This window comes from Sabethes cyaneus, chromosome 1 (genome assembly GCF_943734655.1).
Source record: "Sabethes cyaneus chromosome 1, idSabCyanKW18_F2, whole genome shotgun sequence".
In the NCBI taxonomy this organism is placed as follows: domain Eukaryota; kingdom Metazoa; phylum Arthropoda; class Insecta; order Diptera; family Culicidae; genus Sabethes; species Sabethes cyaneus.
Window position 1 is genome coordinate 20,462,857 of NC_071353.1, and position 21,515 is coordinate 20,484,371.

At 44.4% G+C, this 21,515-nt stretch overlaps 1 protein-coding gene across 1 annotated transcript in view; it reads right to left on the reverse strand.

The window, feature by feature from the left end:
• LOC128745464 (protein sidekick-2-like) overlaps positions 1-21,515 on the reverse strand; it is a 52,383-nt gene that overhangs the window by 16,592 nt on the left and 14,276 nt on the right. The window contains exons 2-5 of the mRNA XM_053842540.1: positions 20,098-20,224; positions 19,879-20,002; positions 1,974-2,155; positions 1,147-1,334 (exon numbers count right to left, since the gene is read on the reverse strand). Coding sequence (XP_053698515.1) covers positions 1,147-1,334; positions 1,974-2,155; positions 19,879-20,002; positions 20,098-20,224 — 621 coding nt within the window. The remainder of the gene's footprint in view (positions 1-1,146; positions 1,335-1,973; positions 2,156-19,878; positions 20,003-20,097; positions 20,225-21,515) is intronic.

Here is a 21,515-nt window from a genome sequence, read left to right on the forward strand (position 1 = left end):
TCTGTGATTGAATAGATATAGAGATACATTGATAACACATTTTGTTATTGAGTAGATATTTGGAACATTAATTGTAAGATGGTTTTAACTGATTTTTTTTAATCATATCTCATTATGATCTTTATTCTTTTGGCCTTAAAGGAGCAAAATTTTGATATTATTTTTTGTTATTAATTATTTGTCAGCCAAAACAAGACCAAATTTTGATGTGAGTTATTGGATTTCCATAACATATATTGATATTATTTTGCCTTTCGCGTCTTTTGGGGCTAATCTGTGGATTTGTGGCTGATTGTTTGTTCTTATAATAGTTTTCCCACTTCGGAATTTTAAATCAAAATTACTTATTTGTAATTTGCTTATTAAACTATTGTCTTGATGAGTTATTGTTTTTATGTCTTGTGTTATTTTTAAAACTTTAGTTTGTCATATTTTCCTTTGTGATAACTACCTGGTTTGTATTTTAAATATTTAACCGAATTGAAACGTCATTTAAATAATTTTCCAGCCCAAATAATGTTAGTACGTTGAATTTAACAAACGCCACTTCAATTCCTTCCGATGAAGTCGCTACAGTAGGCAATTATTTCAACGAGTAATAAATTGCCATCATTTAAGTTACCAATCAATCCCCGACCACTCATCTCCCGCATCGAAACTCCACGGAAGTGGGTTTTTTTCACTCGAGCCTTCGACACAGGAGAAATCAATCTATAAATAGGGAGCCGTTCGGTTCATTTCCACCCAACAACGGTCTGATAAATGTTCGACCATTAATCGAAATCGATCCACCTTTCCGCACGTACCGACACTTAGCAGCGCACTAATAGGACGCTCGTTTGTCAAAAAAAAATAAGGGGGGGGGAGAAGAGGTCGCGACACCGCCCGGTCGCACCCGCTGGAAGATGGAACCAGTGACGACTGCAGACCGAGACCGATTTGTTTGTACAAAATGGCCCAATCGTATTGCAGTAGTAATCCCGCTGAAATCACGAAGCCAAGGTAATCAATCTTTCCGGGAAACAGAATTGGCTGCTACACCGTCCCCTTCGCCTCGCCGACGCCTGCCGGGGGGATAGTCTTGTGTAGCGTACTTTCGCTAGAGTATAAACTGCGCACCAGTTTTGCCGTTAGTTCCAAACTTACCTCCACGGAGCTGTCACGAATGTAAATTTCCTTGACGTCGTCCGGATTGCGGTCCCGAGTGCGGTACGTGATTCGATAGCCTAGAAATTCACCCAGGATGGTGTCCGGCGGGGGCGGCTTCCAGGAGATGTACAACGACGTGGCGCTGGTGTTGTGTGCGATCGTGGTGATGGGTTTGCCCGTTGGAGCTGCAGTTGCACGAAAAAGGGGTGAAAATATAAACAAACATTCAGAATCAAAATGGACAGATTTTTTTCGTTCGACAACACTTTGTCCCGTACAAGTACAAGTACAAGAGTTCACGTTATCTAACATTTAATTACTGTTTTCCAAACCGACTGATGAACTTCCGCTGGAAGCGCAAAGCCGGAAAACTTAATTAAAGCCTTGATTTAGTCAGACTTCGTCTACCGTTCCAGTTTCGAATTAATTCACCCATTTCCGCACCTCATTTCGAAGGTATTAGCGCTCGGTGCGAGGGAAAGTTTTCGGGTTTTGGAGTGCCAGGCCAGGCGCTGCCTGGAGCAGGGTGGTTTTATTTCCGGCTGTGCATTTAAATAGTGCAGCGTGTTAGAATCGGACAGAAAACCTCTCGCTGCGGAGCGTTGATTTTGTTAAATTGCTATTGAAACACGTCAAGTCACGCGAGTTGACATCACGCTACGCTGGCATTGCACTGGTGTATACGTCGTAGGGTGACTTGATAAATTGGGACTCATTCTTCAAGGACCTGCCAGCGAAGCTAACTTAACCAGTGATTTGTTTTTCTTTTCGTTTTTAAAATTGTTGTTCTTGATGTGAAATAAATTGGAAATAGCTGAACTTACCTTCGCGCAGTGTAACGAAGTAGTAGGACTCCTTCGAGGGTGGACTGCGACCCAGTTCGTTGATGGCAATCACTCGGAAGCTGTACACGGTGAAGGGCAGCAATCCACCGACCTGGTACGAGGTGCTGTTGCCCTTGGTCCGGATCGGAGCCACTTCGTCCCAATCACCATTCTCGCCAACTCTGCCGGGATAGGAAGGAGAACATAAGAACACGATTTTTCAATTAGTTATAGAAAATTTTCTCCGACACGTCTTCGATCTTTGGTGGATATTAATTATTGGTCGGTATCTGTCTTTTGCATTAAGTTTTCTCCAGAATGCAATAAATGCTGTCGTAAACTGGAATTTCTATTGCCCTGTCTGCATGTTCATTCGGTACTCTCCTCTCGTTGGTCGTTGGCTGACCGTAGAGCAATCGGAATTAATGATACTAGAAACAGTGACTGTTTGTTTACTGCCATTGCATTGGGGAAAACCGGACGCATTAAATTGAATGTTTTTATCACGTGCACTCTCCCTGTGGGAAAATAGTTGCACTATTTGCTTCCGTTGATACACCAGAATGCACCGAGCAGTGTTGCCATTTATTCGAGCCGTAAACCGGGAAAAGGGTGCTAAAAATGCCTAGGAATAATCCGAGAAACTGGCAACCTTTTCCCCGGGCAGGTTGAACCTCTGATGCACCGAATGTAGTTTGAGCGATGAGCCTTTTCTTACCGGGGCCTGCCCGATGTTGAACGAATAAATTTTCCTAGCTTTTCGCACATTGCTACGAAACGATTGTCTAGTTCAAGCCTCGGTGGTGCTTGCGGATGTGTGTGTATGTGTAAATGTGAGTGCGTTAGTCCGCTTGTGTATAGCCTTTGCAGCAAGCAATGGAAAAGTCGAACTGGAGCGACTATTCAAGAGCATTGCAAACGTCAGCGAACATTTTGTTGAAAAATGTTTGCCCCCAAAGTGCTGAAAATTGTTCGAAACAGTTTTATTCTGCACTCTCTGACTCGCTCCTCCATGCTTCAACATGATTTAGGCATCAAGTTGACTTGTCCATGGTCATTCTTCCTTCAGGAGGCACGAGGAGGAGGAGTGAAAACAAATGGAATGCTGCTGTGTATGAGTGTGTGTGTGCGCTGTTTGTGTTTTTATCCTATTTGTGTTTCCTTGTACGTTTCATGCATAAAATGTGTGGGCTGCTTGCTTGCTGGGTGATTTCCGGAACTGAACCTTCGTGTTTGATAGTGATCAGTGTTATTGTACGGAAGTGATATGATGAACATGCATTAGGCAAATGAACTTGAAGCGCCCGGAACTGAACAAAGCAATTGAATGTACCTTCGAAATGCGAAGGTATCATTCCACTCCGCTGTACCAAACTAACTGCCGTTGAACAATTTTTTTTCTTCTATTTGTCAGAATTTCTCTTGCATTTGCTGTAATCAGTCCTCTAAATGACGAAACTTGCGTTTTTAAAATCCAAATCCTAGATATGATCCGTAATAATATTTTTTTTATATGTTTGTAGCGATTGTAATTACTTTGAAAATGTAATTGGAAATCTTTTTCATATCGATTTTAATCACAAGAAGGGTCCGTTTCGTTCTGCCTACGCAACATGAATAAAGGTGTACAAGTCAATGCTGTAACTTGAGTGAGAAGCAAACGATGCACAGTCTTAAGTTATCGACTGTGAAAACTCACGCTGACTCCACTGACGCGAGCGTAAGACAAACAACCGCTGGTGCTGTGTGCATATATTCTGCTACCTACACACTCGCGAGCCACACACAGCCTTGTACCGTCTTTTTGCACAGCTCGCTCACAAGGCCAGCAGCTCGTGAGATGCCAACAACTCGTAAGATGCCAACAGCGCGAACGGCACGCTAGTTAATATTGAAGTCTACAGATCCGAGACGAAACTCGAATCTGTTACTATTTGGCAGCAATCCGCTTATCGAATCAGGGCCAAATTTAGGAATCTTCTTCAAACTTGTCAGTCTTGGGCTGACACTCCCCGATCGGCCCTAACACCCGCTGTTCCAGTATCCCCGTCAACAGTGCTCATCCAACGGGTACGGGGTCTGCCTCAGAGTCGGCGGCCACTGTCTGGTTCCCTACTGAATGTTGTTCTTGCTGGTCTCTCATCCTACATCTTTGCTACGTGGTCAGTACACGGCAGCCTGCCCTGTTTTATTTTTATTCACTTCACAATATTCGAAACTTTGTAGGCTTACAAGGAAACATCACTATGGGTATCACCATAGTGTAGTTCTGTCGATCCAGAACATCACTGCACTGCTCGTATGGGTGTAGCCCAAGAAACTTTTTTGAGAAAACTTAACTTGAAATTTGTATGGGAATATGCCTCAATGGAGGCGCATGGTACATGAATATCCTACATACACCCTCAAGTAACAGAACAAAATGAAAATTATGTTGATTGAAAAAGCATGATTTTATTATGTAACAAGCGTTTCTAAAATTAGTTTTTTGTCCACATGGAAGTGTTATTAAACTTGTCTTTTACTAATAATTTGTTAATTCCCAAGCAACAATGTGAGTTTTATTGTACTCTTATGGTGGTCTTGAAGACTGATATTGGTCTTAAATGCCATCATAGGAGTGTAATAAAACCCAAATTGTTACTTGGGTTGCGTTACAAGTTATTCATTTACGATGCAGGATGGAATTTTCTCTATATTTAAGTAGATACTGTGGCATAATTGGGGCAAACTTCTCTGTTGGCAAACTTTCAACAATGTTTACAATACGTTTGCTGCTAGATAACCGAATGAAGCTTTCTTCTTTATCTTTTCTTTGTTACGTATCGTGTTGTATAAAACAGCAAGAAACAAAGTTCGTTTGTGTTTCATTAATTATTTGTCAAGATAAGCCCATTGCTATGAACGGTTTTTGGTGTTCCAACGAATAGTCCTACGAGTTAGGTAAAAGTCGAACCCAACTGACACTTGGCTAAAAACTCGTTGTAGCCCGACGATGACCCCATTTACTGTATAATTTTTCTTTCGTAACGGTACTTAGAGGATTAGATTAGATTAGATAGACATTCTGCTACGAAGAGATCGTGGTTAGGCTGGTAGACTAATATGGTTGAAAAGCCATGGGCAATCGGGCCTCGCCATCAGGATATCAGCTACCAGGATTGCTAGGCACAGATTTCTCCTGGTTGCTAGGGTGTCTAGTCCAATAAGCATCAGACACGCTTCGTATCTTGGAAACTGGAGCGGGTGCTTCCATGACAGGCGACGGAGAGCGAATCGAATGAATTTGCGTTATATTTTCTCTAACCGATCAACGCCGTTGAGATAATGGGGATTCCAGACCGCCGAGCTATATTCCAGCGTCGAATGGACAAACGCGCAGCATGAATTCTTCAAGCAATGCATATCGTTGAAGCTTTTCGCAGTTTTCATGATTAGGCCAAGACTGCGCCTGCGGGATGCTTTAGCAACTATGTAGCTGATGTGCTGCTTATAAGTGAGCTGTGAGTCAAGGAGAACTTCCAAGTCCTTGAGGCAGGACTCTCTTTTAATCAGTTCGCCGCCTGGACCCTAGATGATAGTTGAAAAGGATGCCATTTTTTCCTGGAGAACGACACAACTGAACACTTGCTAATGTTGAGCACCATTCTATTTTCGTTTCGTTTTCGGAAAACGGCGTCTTCTACTTTATTGACCGCGAGATAGATCTTAAGATCATCAGCAAAGGAGAGCCTGAGTCCTCGTAGTGGAAAGTTTACTTCCTTGAAGTATAGCATTGATATGAGCCTTGTGAAATACTGGAAGTAACAATAAGCTCGCTGGATATTGATCTTCCGATTTTAACATCCAGATACCGATCAACCAAATAGGACTTCAGCCAGAGCAGTAGGGTGCCGCCAAGTCCCATCCTGTCGAGTTCGACAATCGAAATTTCATGATTTAACTTATCAAAAGCTCTCTGGCATTGGCGTAGCTAGGAAATTTCCCTGGGCCTAGGGGGTGCCTTTCAAAAAAATTTCATTGTGATCTTGTTACTCCGGCTGTCACCGATAGCACAAAGTTTTGTAGAGAAATACCTGGCGGGCTCCCTGAGGGCCCACGCAATTACGGACTACATGTTTACCATCCGACAGATCTTGCAGAAATGTCGGGAGTACAACGTGTCCACGCATCACATCTTTATTGATTTCAAAGCAACCGACGATAAAGTCGATCGAGACTAGTATGGCAGATAATGCACGAACACGGTTTTCCTCAACTGATACATTGGTTTGAGTGATATGTTACGTGTGCATCTCGGGGACACTTTCGAGTTTCTTTGAGACGCGGCGAAGGTTGAGACACGGTGACGGCTTATTTTGCATGTTGTTCTACATCGCTCTTGAGGGGGTGATCCGACGAAAGCGGAGTCAAGGAAGAGTGGGCTAAACATAAATGCATCAAAGGCCAAATACATAAAAGAAACAGACTCAAAGGTAACAAACGCGTGGCTACCGCAGACAGTAACTCTTGACGGCGCATTTAAGCTGGAAATCGGGCCTACTTTGCCCTTCGCAAAACACTACGATCCAGAAGTATACGCTACTACGCCGATATTTGGTGGAGTACAAACTTAAAGCGGAGAGTGGTGGAGACGTATGAATCACGAGCTACAAGCACTGTTTGGAGAGATTGCCATCGTCATCTGCGAAAGTCAGTATGCTATTGTGCGACGAAAACAGTTCTCTTCAACAACTCCACCAGCATCAGGAACAGGCTCCACGTGCAAGATGGCTCGACCAGGTCAAAAGTGATTTGCGGCTTCTGAGACTGCGAAATTGGCGACGAGTGGCTCAAGATGGAGTCGAATGGAGACGACTGCTTGAAACAGCATGAGCCGGGGTAGCTACTAGGCTACTGATGGCTACTGACGACGACAACTACTCGTTTGCGATGCCTAGTGAAAAAGAAAATATCTACGCAGCGGGAACATATGCACTGATTTTTTTCCAGTTTTTAAATTCCAATGGGGAACATTTCTGGAAAGGGCCTGGTACCCCAGGCACCTCCTCCAGCTACGCCAATGCTCTCTGGTCGGTGGATTGCATCCGTTAGGAAACGCCTCGACATGATATCCGTAGTATAAGTAGGTAGTAAATGAAAGGAGACTCGTCGTGGTCGATGAAAAAGATTATTGTACGATTTTTTTGCTTTTTGAGACGTTGTCATTGTGAGCTACATTACTGCTTCAATGATATGCTCGAACATCGGGATAGAAAGGTGTTGTAAAATGTGAGCTTCCTAGTTTACATTGCGGCGATAAACTCCGAATTATTAATATTTTTTGAAACGATGGTTCTACAATTGATGAAGGGACGGTAGGGGAAGAAATGAAAAATTTTTGGTGAAGGTGGGGAAAAGCGGAAAGGAAGGGGGGGGGGGGTATTGGTAGCTATGCTTGACAAGTAGTCATTTTGACTCCTACCTTTCGTCCAATACTGGAAGGTGCATGAGTCGAACCAAGCTGTAATCTGAGATTACAACCGGATTCGAACCCACAGCACCCGCCAGGTTCGACTCATGCACCTTCCAGTATTGGACAAAAGGTAGGAATCAAAATGACTACTTGTCAAGCATAGCTACCAATACCCCCCTTCCTTTCCGCTCTTCCCCACCTTCACCAAAAAAATTTCATTTCTTCCCCTACCGTCCCTTCATCAATTGTAGAACCATCGTTTCAAAAAATATTAATATATATGTATGACCGCATTTCAAGGTCAAGACTAAAAACTTGAGATTAGTCCGAATTATTACAAATACAACTAATGCTTCAGAGTCAGAGATTATTTAAATTGATATTGTCCTGCCTGCCAAATCTGGATTATTTACCCTAATGCCAAAGCTGTCGTTGCTCTGTCTCTTTCTTACGACAGTGACTTCAGTATGTCGCAATTTGGTCACAGTTCTGTGCAGTCTCACTTTCAATCAGCGGAGTCTCGTTTAGCGGAAAGTGCGGTTTACAATAACATGGAAAGTGTAGCGTAACGAGGAGAAAAGTTTAATAACACTTCCAGGTGGACACAAAAGTGATTTTAGAAACGCTTGTTGCATAATAAAATCATCCTTTTTAAATCAATATAATTTTCTTTTTGTTCTGTTACTTGAGGGTGTATGTAGGATATTCATGTACCATGCGCCTCCATTGAGGCATATTCCCATACAAATTTCAGGTTAAGTTTTCTCAAAAAAGTTCCATAGGCTACACCCATACGAGCAGTGCAGTGATGTTCTGGATCGACAGAACTCCATAGTATATGGTATATGGTTAAGCTCTAAGCCTGTGACCGATAGTGATGTTTCCTTGTTAGCACATTTCATGGTTCATGCGACTGCACCACACTTTTTCAAAATGGTTTTAAAATATGGTAAAACGTCATAACCTCACACTTGGCAATACTGATTACGAGCCAGTTTGTTCGACACCAGCCAACGAAAGCAATCAGCATGGCCTACCAACGGTGGTAATCATCTATGGTTTGAACTGCCAGATACAATGTAACGCCACGATGCGGAGGATGAGAGTAACAAGGTGACGTCGTTGAAGAACAGCTTGAATAACAAACAAGGGTCCCCTGTGGCTTCCCTGCGGAACTCCTGAATTATTAATAAATTCCGAAAACATGCATGCACAGAGCTTAACGCATAAGATTCTACCGCGTAGGTACAAACTCAACCATTAAGACGGTTTCCATTAACACGATCCCTATTAGCGTTCTTATTGGGGTGATTGCTGTACTTGGTAAATTTCATGGTCGATGCGCCTGCGCCACACTCCTTCTACTATGACGCCAAGAGTTAATCACTGAATCTTACGCTAAAACACCAAGAACTTGGCGGTCGCTTTCTCCCAACGTCCACGATTCGTGGCTTTAGAGTACCACCGGAAGAATACGCATCTTATAAAGCGCGAGTTTCGTACGGAGTTGCAGGCTACGGGACCACAGCTGGCTACGTAATTTATAGAAGGCCCTGTTGGCAGCTGTTATTCGCCTATTTGAGTTCACGGCCCACATCGTTGTCATATGTCACTATAATGTACCATGGTAAACAAATTCGTCAACCACTTCAATTGTAACTCCATCTATCGCCACCGTAGTTCCAATACCCGAAGGGCTACCAGGCTCTCCACCATCCATCATCTACTTTGTTTTGGTAGAATGATTATGATGATAAGCCCTATCCTCGCAACTTCCTTCTTACGATGCGTGTATGCCTTTTCCACAGATCGACGGTTAACAACTAATTTCGCTTAACCGAATCGTACACCGCCTTAAAGTCTGTAAACAAATGGTGAGTCTGCAAGTTGAATTCCCGGAATTTATCGAGGCTAATTGTATTCTCCAATTAAGGTTTTCTGCAACGGTCTCAGTCTATGAATATCATATTGGGTTTGGGATGAGGACACTTATTACTTTTTCTGGCGTACTTCCCAAGCACAGATATTCTGAACGTCGTAAAGAATCTTCGACCTGTTGGGACGAGGGTGCTCTGTCACTTCTTTTTTCTAAAACTAAAGTATTCGAAAACACAGTACGCAGATGGTATGTTTAACTGTCGTCTCTGCCTGTGAAACAAAGCGACGTCCGATCGCTATTACATATTTCCAAAAATTGAGACCCTCGTTTCGGGCACGATTTTGCATAATCCAATATATGCAGTGCGTCTCACATAGAACGATTCTCGGTTTCCCTTTCTTTCTTTCTCATTCATTTGAAAATTTGCTTCTCAAACGCACATGAGGCCCTACTGCACTGAAGCAAAAGATTTAGTTCCATTAGATTCGTTTTCGTGCTGAATTATTCAGCTTGACTGGTTGGTACCCAACACTAAATTTTCAGCAGTTGTGCAGCATATGCGCATTACATTTTATCATTCGTAAAAGCATTACCTAGGTGCTACATTCTGTTATCGAAACTTGACTTTCAGTTTTTATACGACAAACTTTGCAGCCAGCTGTCAGAGAACAGGACAATTGCTGGACCAGTGCTACGTTCCTATATACTCTAACAGCCTCTCTCAGCCGAGATTCGAACTTGGGATGGCAATTATCTCCAAAAATAGTTATCGATATTTTCCGTCATTTTATCGATATTTTCGATATTGTATCGATAATTTTCAAAACAAACAATATATTGACAGACGATGCCAACCAAGGCACTGCCAGCGTTCCTTGTTGTACAGACTTTCTCTCAGATATCTTCTCGCTATTACCCGTGAAATCAAGCAGCAAGGCAACAACCGTTTCTAGCAGAAACTTTGCCTTACGCGGTTTTGTTTAGATTTCTCTGCCGAATTTTTGTTCGATTTCTGTCAGCCATGTCGAACATGTTGAACATGTTGGCAAAGCCTAAATTCATCGACATTCTTAGATAAAATTTTCTAGTTTGTACACGAATGGTGGCCTTAAGGGTGAATCGCGGTGAAGAAATGAATGTGGGTGTTTAATAGGGGGGGTATGTCATATGACCAAGAGTTTAAAAATATCGATAATTATCGTTAATCCGAAAACCATCGATATTTTCGATATCCAGGAACTATCGATATTATCGATAAGTATAGGTATGTTTTCCATCCCTAACATATAGTACGACTTGCTTGTAAGACCAGCATCGTACCTCGAAGTCAACTGGGCGGACATACCAATTTGCACGAACGATAAAAAAAAGCCGCTTAACTCATATCTAAGCAATAGTAAAATCGCCGTTGAATTGGGTCCCAGTCAATCGGAATGGTTTCAGAAGGGTTTGAGAGTTCCACAAGGTAGCATTTTAGGACCTTCGCTATTCTCGCTGTTTGTGAATGACGTCACTCGACTGTTGCCTCCAGGAACAAGACTGTACTACGCTGATGATATAAAAAAATACCTACTAGGTAATTAAAACCATCACAGATTGTTTGCAGCTACAGAAATTGATCGGTTTGTTCGTGAAATGGTGCAACTCTAATCGTATGCTTATCAGCATTTAGAAAGGTACTGTTATAAGTTTCACTTGTAAAAAAACAGCCTCAGGTGTTCGATTTCTGCATCAACCGAACGTAACTACAGCGGAGTAACAAGGTATCAGATTTAGGCGTTGTACTGGATAGCCAAGTGCAGTTTTGTTGAGTTTATTATAGAGTGATTTAACCGGATAGCCAAGTGTCGTTCAGACAGCACTATACCTTTATTATTAATAAACACAAGTAACCAAAAGTTCCGATAAAAGGGGATTTTTTAACTTGAACAGCCAACGAAACAATCACGAATAGAATTCTATTTAGCTTAATTTTTAAGTAACTAACCGTACTTTCAAGTTCGTATTTGATGATTACATTTCGAAAGGAATGCAATGCAACTTCTAACAGAACTAGAAAGTTCGCAAAATTCACTTAAGTCGCTGTATAGAACACTGTTCAGCTAAAGAAAAACTTCAATAACCTAAAAAATAAAAAAGATTGGGGGAAATTTCCACTTGTTTTGTATTGATTTATTGATGACATTTAGTATTTATCTTGGTTATTAATGATAACCAATAATGATTATTTTAATAAAAGATCGTCAGAATTTATTTTTGCAGCTTACCCCCCCCCCACACACACACGCCACACACACACGCCACACACACACGCCACACACACACGCCACACACACACGCCACACACACACGCCACACACACACGCCACACACACACGCCACACACACACGCCACACACACACGCCACACACACACGCCACACACACACGCCACACACACACGCCACACACACACGCCACACACACACGCCACACACACACGCCACACACACACGCCACACACACACGCCACACACACACGCCACACACACACGCCACACACACACGCCACACACACACACACACACACACACACACACACACACACACACACACACACACACACACACACACACACAAGCACGCGCGCGCGCTTGCTCAGATAATATATTACTGACTAACGCCAATCGGATGCTTACATCCCTATCCCCATCCCTGTTTGCATAGATCACCATGGGATCGTAAAGGCGACTACACAAATACGAGCGGAGATAGCGGCCTAAAGTTGGGACCCAACAGAAATGATCAATTCAACCAACCAACACAATGAAGAAGGAGATAGCGGCACGAAGGAGGGTCCCAAGAGTATGAGTACACCTCAAAACAAAAGCAGCAACGGCTGTACGCCACAGGAGGAGACGAACGTGTTTGCGAGAAGTGGAAGGCTACAACGATCACCAGTGCCGAACAAGGAGACACTGACGAGTAGAAGCAGTAGTGTGCCTCCAGTAGAGCAGAAAGGAGGGCACATGACGCTGATTCAGCTGCTCCTGGAGGTTTCGCCCCTCGAGACGGGATGATGGAGATCAGAGCGAAAATCGCCAAGCTCTACGAGTTCGTTAAGGAGAGGCATAACGTCCACACGCAGATCAAGCAGTTGGTGGCGAGCATTAAATCTGCTATGACTACAGTTGAGTGCGAGCATATGAAACTCGAGCTAGAGCTTTGGCTGCTGAAAATGCACTTAGCCAAGACGCTAAGAGAACGGCTGAAGCATCAGAGACGCCGAAAAGACCTCCAGTAGTGAATTCTCGCACGGACAAAAGGAAGAGGGAAACGCCTGGTGAAGAAGAGGAGCAAAAGAAAGCTAAGAACGAAGAGGAATACAATCCGGACCAAGGCGAATTTAGTGGATGTAGAAGGAGAAGCAGAAACAAAATGAAGTGGAGAATGGCGAGCAGAAGAAGCCCAGGCCTCGGCGGGAGAGGATTAAGGGTGATGCGTTGGTTGTCGAAGCGAACGCCAACGTTTCGTACGCAGTGATCCTCCGAAAAGTCAGAGCAGCCCCGGAGTTGAAGGAACTTGGAGAGTAAGTGGTAAGAACCAGACGAACTCAAAAGGGAGAGATGGTTTTTGAACTGAAAAAGGATCCATCGGTTAAGAGCGCGGCTTTCAAGGATCTTGTTGCCAAGCTTGGAGATGAAGCGAACGTGAAAGCGCTTTCCCAAGAAACCGCGATCGAGTGCAGGGACCTGAACGAGAACACGACAGAACAAGAGTTAAGGAATGCGTTGAAGGTACAGTGCGAATTGGGCGACGTACCTATGGTAATCCGGCTCAGGAAGGCATATGTCGGAACGCAGACGGCGACGATTCGTCTCTCAGCGGTAGCAACGCCCAAACTACTGATGAAGAGTAAAATTAAAGTTGGGTGGTCAGTGTGTGTTCTGAGAGCCATCCCTCGTGTAACCATGGAAATGGAACGTTGTTTCAGGTGCCGGGGCTTCGGCCATCTGGCGCGTAACTATGAAGGTCCGGATAGACCCAGATCGTGTCGGAAATGCGGCGAAAATGGCCATTTTGCAAGCGACTGCGCAAAGCCACCGAGGTGTATGCTCTGCAAAAATTCAGAGAGAAATGATCACACGACGGGAGGCTTCCAATGCCCAGCGTATAAAAAGGCGAAGGCGGGTTAGCAGTGATGGAGGTGACTCAGATTAATCTCAATCATTGCTACATAGCATAACAACTGTTGTGACAGTCGACAGCGGAGACGTTGTGCGACGTCGCAATAATTGCAGAGCCGTACCGAATTCCTCCCGGTAACGGTAACTGGCCAGCTGATAAAGCAGCAATGACTGCAATACAAGTAATGGGCAAGTTCCCCATTGAGGAGGTGGTTTCCAGTTCGCACGAAGGTTTCGTGATTGTCAAAATCAACGGGATCTACGTATGCAGCTGTTACGCACCCCCAAGATGGACCTTGGAGCAGTTCCACCAGATGCTGAACGCGCTGACCGAAAAACTCATCGGGCGAAGGCCGATCATCGTTGCGGGAGACTTTAACGCTTGGGCTGTGGAGTGGGGGAGCAGATGCACCAACGCCAGAGGATATAGTCTGTTAGAAGCCCTGGCTAAGATGGAAATTGCACTGTTCAATGAAGGTACCGTTAGCACCTTTCGTAAAGACGGCCGCGAATCCATCATTGATGTCACTTTTGGCAGTCCATCCCTGATGCCAAACATAAATTGGAGGGTCTGCGAAGAGTACACCCATAGCGACCACCAGGCGATTAAATTTAGTATCGGCCGGTGAAATCCGGCGATAAGACAGAGAGCCAGAACCTACAAGCAGAAGTGGAAGACGACGGCCTTTGACAGGGATCTTTTCATCGAGGCACTCCGGGTGGACGGTGGAAGATCGATCTTGAATAAGAACGAGTTGACAGATATATTGGTCAGGGCATGTGATGATACCATGCCCAGAAAACCGGAACCGAGAAAAGAGCGGCGACCGGCTTATTGGTGGAATGCAGCAATTAGCAACCATCATGCTAGTTGTCTCAGAGCCAGAAGACGCGTCCAAAGAGCCAGAACTGAAGCAGATCGGAAAGAGCGTAGCGCGGCGTTTAGAGTGGCCAGGGTTGCAATGTAACGGGAGGTAAAACAAAGTAAACGCAACTGCTTCAAGGAGCTGTGCCGAGAAGCTGACACCAATCCCTGGGGTGACGCGTACCGACTGTGGCCACCAATACCGCACTGATTGACGGTCTGCAAGTCTCCATCGATGAAATAGTGGCAGTGGCAAGACAGCTAAAAATGAAGAAGGCTTCTGGTCCTGATGGGATTCCTAATGTGGCTTTTAAGGCAGCAATACAAGCGTTCTCGGATTTGTTCAGGACCGTGCTGCAGAAATGCTTAGAAGATGGTTGCTTCCCGGACCGACGGAAGATCCAGAAGCTAGTGTTTTTGCCGAAGCCAGGAAAGCCTGCGGGGGATCCAGCGTCATACAAACCGATATGTCTACCGAATACATGCGGAAACTCCTGAAGAGGATAATCCTGAATAGGCTTACGAGGTATACAGAAGGTGAACATGGTCTGTCAAACATGCAGTTTGGGTTCCGGAAAGGGAAGTCCACGGTGGATGCAATTCGGACAATGATCGAGCGAGCCGAGAAGTCGTCCAAACAGAGGCGAAGAGGAGATCGTTTTTGCGCCGTTGTAACGATCGACGTAAAAACGCCTTTAACAGCGCCAGTTGGGAGGCCATTGCCGAATCGCTGCATAGAATGCTTGTCCCGAGATATCTATGCAGAATACTGAGGAGTTACTTTAGGAATCGGACGCTTGTTTACGAGACCACCGAGGCGCACAAGACGATGAACATTACGTCTGGAGTCCCACAAGGCTCCATCCTTGGTCCAACGCTCTGGAACGGGATTTACAACGGTGTACTGTTTCTGAAGCTGCCTAGAGGCGCGGTTATCGCCGGCTTTGCCGAAGACATCGTGCTATCGGTGACAGGCGAGTCACTGGAGGAGGTAGAAATGCTGCTGACAGAGGCGAAGAGAAGTATCGAGAACTGGATGCATGGTGCAAAACTACAAATCGCTCACCATAAAACGGAGGTTCTGCTGGTTAGAAACTGTAAAGCCGTACAACATGCAGTCGTCACCGTCGGAGAGCACATTATTACTTCAACGCGCGCGGTCAAGCATCTGGGAGTAATGATAGACGACCGGTTGAACTTCAACTGCCACGTCGACTGCGCTTGCGAGAAGGCGGCGAAGGCTATCAACGCGACAGCCAGAATCATGCCGAATTGTTACGGACCGAGTAGTAGTAAGCGGAGACTACTGGCTAGTGTGTCATTATCGATACTGCGATATGGAGGTCCAGCCTGGATCGCAGCACTACAATCGAAGCGGAATCGCGTGAAGCTGAATAGTACCTTCCGACTCATGGCTGTAAGAGTTGCCAGTGCATATTGAACAATATCGTCGGAGGCAGTATGTGTTATCGCTGGAATGATCCCCATCAGCATCATGCTCGTGGAAGATAACGACTGCTACGGACAAAGAAACATCAGAGGAGCGCGGAAGCTGACGAGAGAAGAGTCGCTGAGCAAATGGCAGCAAGAGTGGGATAGGGCCGAGAATGGTAGATGGACGCACCGACTCATACTGGTTCTGTCAACCTGGTTGAACAGGAAACATGGAGACATCGGGTTCCACTTGACGCAGTGTCTCTCCGGTCACGGTTGCTTCAGGCAATACCTGTACCGGTTCGGGCACGCTGCGACACCATTCTGCCCGGAATGCAGAGAGACGGTAGAAACACCATAGCATGTGGTTTTTGAATGTCCTCGATTTGCCGCGATACGAAGAGAGATGCCACCCCTGACGGTGGAGAACATAGTAGGCGAAATGTGCCGGGAGGAGAGCGTGTGATTATGTTGCAACTACAACGATAGTGGAGAAACGACCGAGCACTGGCGAACTCGACGAAGCAGTGCTGAGCCTAACAAGAAACCCTGCGAGGGCGGCCGTGAGAAGATGGAAGTTATGACGGTCGCCATCTTTGAATCGGTACACGTCTCGACAGGTGCAAGGAAAGTGGACGGTGAAGAAGAATGTAGTAGCATCAAGAATGGCAGAACCCTTTAAGGGTGAATGCGAAGGAGTGGACGTTATGACGGTCATCTGTGGATCGGAGTGTACAGACACAGCCTCTCCCCGAAGTAATACTTAGCGGTAGTTCCGGGGGGGGTTAAGGTCAGACGCCCGTGAGGTTTTTAGTGGGTTAGAGCCCCACACTTTGCCACGTGATATATAGCAATATACCATTAGTGTGCCTGGCATTAAGCGTTTCCTCACATAAAAAAAACACACACACACACAGCATCGGGGATTTGAACTCGAGTTTCTCCTTTCGGTAACCTAGATGCACAACAGTCCAAAAACGAACTTACACTCAAGAACAACTCATTGGCGAAATTCACGTATCTTGTGGCGTCAGAGATGGCGCAATGCATCAGGATAAGCTTGCTACGCGCAACGTTCGGGATCAAATCCAGCGGCGGTATGTGATAGTTTAAGTTTATTTTGTTGGTATTATTTGGATAGTTTATTTGGTTTATCTTACCGCATGAGATGAATTTACAGAAGTTAGGAGTAAGTAGAAAGTAGAAATGTATAAAAATAGAACTAAATATTTAATTTTATTCATTTTTGATAATTTTTTTTTAGAAACTACTTAGCGTTCTATGCAGCGAACTTACGGTAACTTTAAAGTTCGGTTAATTACTTACAAGTGAAGCTGCTTAGCAAGGTATAGATCTATAGACATAAAGCGTGTTAACTTTCCTTAAATATTAATATCCGAACTCTTGGTTACTTTCAAGTTGCATGTTGAACTTTAAAGCTGCAAGTTGAACTTTCAAGTTAGTCCAAAATTTAAAGATGCTTTATTAAGAATGAAGTTCGGTTTACAAATGTAGTTTCTTGTTGTTCAGCGACACTAGATTTGAACCAAATATGAACTTCCAAGTTCGTTCCTTGAGTGAAAATCGAACTTTTGCTTGCTTGGGAAGCATATCGTCTGCTTGGTACTACATTCCGAACCGGTAGCACACTACGTATTCTCAGCTGCTCCTTAGTCCGTTCCGTTCTTGAGACTAGCTGTAGAACGAATACAACAATACTTCATACGTAAGATCTGCGTCATTTTACCCTGGAGAAACCCTGCTACTCTTCCGCCTTATGAAGAACTTTGTCTGCTGGTTGGGATTGCACCTCTTAAGCGGAAATAGCATGGACTTTTAGCTACATTTTTGTGCAATTTTAAAATGTTTGTTGGTATATGGTTCACTGTCTTTGAAATCATTTTGCAGAAGGCTAAAAATTCGTGCTATCGGCAATATATTCTGTCGGATATTTTATGATGGTCGCTGTAAATAAAATCGATCAGAATGATCTGCACGGGTGCACGGTTTAACCGTAAAAGCAGAAGGCTGCAAGAGTCGAAAGATGTCGGCAGTTGCTCAAGCGGCGGCACGGTGATTGAGAAATTCTGTTTTCGGACGAAAAAACGTTCCTGTTCAGGATAACCACCACCAACAAAATTCTCCAAAAATTTAAAGATTCCTTGGAATACTTTAGTATATCGAGCGTGCCAGCTGTAACACTTTTCAACAACGATCGTGACTAGTAATTAAAGCAAAGGGAGAAACATTTGAATTGGACTAATTTAAGACAAACGTTATGGATATTTTCTACACCAAATAAATTGCAACTGTTAAGATTTCTGCGTCACGAAATGTACAAAAATCAATAACTTATTAATTCAACTAATGAAACAAATCGAACAATAAAGTCTCACCCAAAAAAGACAAAATTCCGCTCGGGAAAGTCTCTTCACCTAAAAACAAAGCACCCCAATTACCCGGGAAAATTCCGCCGGTAGAAAGTAGCATTTTCCGGGGGAATAATAATGAAAGGCAATTAAAAAGACTTCTCTAGCCGGAGTCGATCACACCGAAGCAGCACCACCGCTGACTGTGAGTCAGTGGTATGCATGCATATGACAGCAAACATAGCCGTGTCAGTCAGCCACCACCGACCGCCCGGCCGGGTGAGCATTCGGGCAAACATCCTGCTTGCACTATGGTACGGATTCCAGGTTGTGTGCCACCAGCCAACTAGAGCGTGTTGCACAGTGCTAAAACACAGTCGAACACGAACACTCTAATGTTTATTTTACAACCTCATAAATATAAACGGTACAATACTTGATCCTTATAGACACACAAACATTCTCTGTCTCTATCGCTTTGACGTTGGTGGTTGGAAAATCAACTTTCCTGATGCATTTCCTTTGTGCGGGGGTTGCTTTCTTCGATCGATTGTGCAGCGGATGCGGATCGGATGGGGTGGTGGATAGCGGGACGAAGCATGCAACGCTATTGTTTAACTTGCGGTGGAAGACTGTCCGAGGATCCGAAGGTCCAATCCGGTTCCAGCTTAGCACAACGGGAAGGGAAGGTTTTGAGGTAGGTTAATCGGAAGGCAGAGATATACGAAGCCCGAGTTGGTGTCGGTAAACGTGAAAAGCAAGCTATCAATTCAACTACTCAATAATGGGTAAGCTCTTGGTGCTTCGTCGTCCATCGCCCGGTATGACGGATGATATATGAGCGGTAATACAGTGCAATATGGCCCGGAGCAGGAGAACGAGAAAGGAAGGTGTGCTTGCTGCTCCTAAAAGGGACTATCTTTTGCTGTTGATTTGTGGACACGGTCAGATGATATGCTTTGACGTTCGGTATTTGCTTTTACACCGTGTTTGTGTCATTTGCTGTGCAGTTGTGCAGTCTCTTTCCAAACGATAGAGATGTTCAAAATTTTCCCGTTTATCTCACTAGAAGTGCATTTCTTCGGTGGTAAGCGTCTACATTTCTGTGCCTAGTGTCCTTACGAGCAGACCGGAAAGACTAGAGAGATTCCCTGATTGACGCAATTGCGTTTTGAAATCCTTCGCTTGTTAGTACAAGGCAATGTTTACTGGTACTCTAAGGATGTATCAGCAAGCAAGGAAGACGTAAGCTTTCCATACATTAATGATAAGCCTACTCCAGAAGTTGGCTTCAAACGAAAAAAAATTTACATTGTCTTATGATTTTTAACTTACCGTTGTAATGGTTTATAATCCAACAAACTGTTCAAACATAAAGATAAGCAACAACTCACAATAATTGAATCCCAAATTTTTCCGTTTACACACGTTGCAACGCAAACTGCAGTAGATAAAACAAGTGTACTCAGTTTGCTTGTAATTGGATTGATGTTCGTTCTCTTCTCCGCCAAGTGGACGGGAATTCAAAAGGAAGTCCCGCTTCCGGCACAGCACGGACTGCCTTTGAAGAAAATGCGTCCGTTGGCTGTAGGCACTTTTTTCATTATTTATGACCAACTCGAGATGGATTCAATTAAATTTTAAGCAACCCCATCTTTTGCAGGACTTCAGCAGGTTCACTGCTGCGAATTGCGGTAGAATCAATTTAGTTTTCAATTCTTCAACGTGCGCGCTTACCTGGTTTCGATGATAAAATTGGTAACCGGTGCATTCCTAGGGTCTTGCGAGTGCGCCCACGACAGATGGACCGAACGTGATGTGAAGCTGAGCACCAGCGGTCGTCCCGATGGTTCGGGAACATCTACAAAGTAAGGGAGACAGACAAAGTAAAGCATAAATGGGTAGTTCATGAATCAGACTTCGGGAGTTGGCCATCCCGGAACGGCATGCGCTTACCTTGAACTAATAAATCTACGATGGCTTCCGGGCTGTGCCTGTCGTTCACCAGGCAGTTGTACTCGGCCGTATCCGAGGCGACCGTCGGCCTGATGTGCAAACTAAAATTATCAGGTAGCAGTGTTATCTGGTGATTGCGGAAAGAGAGCAGCCAAATAGAAAGGGTGAGAGAGAAAAAAATGTAATTAGTAAACGACCAGTGGATGGTGGCGCTAGTGAACCGGCGATGGGCGGATCACCACAGCAGGAGCCGTGTCGGCCAGTCGGCCACGGGATGGACTTTGCGACAGTGATAATAATTTATTACTTCGCTCCATAATGGCCATTTGCTGGCCCGAGATTGTAGCAATGAAGGCGAAGAAAGGATAGAATTTAGCGCCAACGGGCAAGTTTTCGGACGTTGCAGCTGTGCTGCAATTGTTTGTATGGGATCTGACAGTTTATTAGCTAGATGAGGGAAAATTTATGTCATTTGCTCCGTCGTTATGTACACTGCTACCGGCTTGCACAGATGAAGGATAACCGTCGTTCTCTTTAGATACGATAGAAAGTCGGATAATTTGCTGCACTCGGGTGGAGCTTAAATGGTAGAATCCAACAGAAACGGGCAAGACGAAAATGGTCAACAATGGGAGGGGAAATCAAACATAGGAGGGAAACTTTAAAGGATAATATGACAGGTTCAAGCATGGAAATATCGAATTGCAAAACATTGAAAGTAGGGTGACCACACGTTCTGATTGACCAGGACAACCTGGTGTCCTAGTTTACAGCGAAAAATCCTGATTTTTAAAATGAAATGAAATTACTTAAGAATTTGACATACAAATGTTTCAAAAGTCCTGTTTTCGTATGATATTGGCAGAGCCTCAAGAAATGGATTATCTTGTCTTATAAAAGAACACTGATAATAAAGCATTTACAAGCTGCAGACGTTTTGGGAGTAGCAGAAAATGTCGCCCGTGACCAGTAAACTTATTCCCGCCATTTGTTGGTCGTCCGCAGCGGCGAAAAGTGCAACTTTTCCCTCGTTGCCTGTGTTATTATTGTATTAACTGGGCAATAAAATGTACTAAACTCTTCAATCGTTGTGTGATCCTTAAAAGGACCGATTGTTTGATTATCATAACACTAGCTTGCAATAAACTTGCACTAACGCAGCTAACGTAATTCTTCTTTCGGTAAATTGGAGTACCGAGTACCGATAACCAGGCACGGCTTGTTTCCGGCAACGGACCAGCCGGAAAGCCTCAGCAGCTATCCAATCTAAAATATCATCGACGCAGCCATTCCTGTATGGTCATGAGTCACGATGAAATACCGGTCCAGGTGGTCAGTTGCAAGCGACGAGGGATAATTCTGGAGTTTTTGTTGTCGCGAGCAGCGTTTCCTGTCAACTCAAGCAGTTCCGCAGCTAA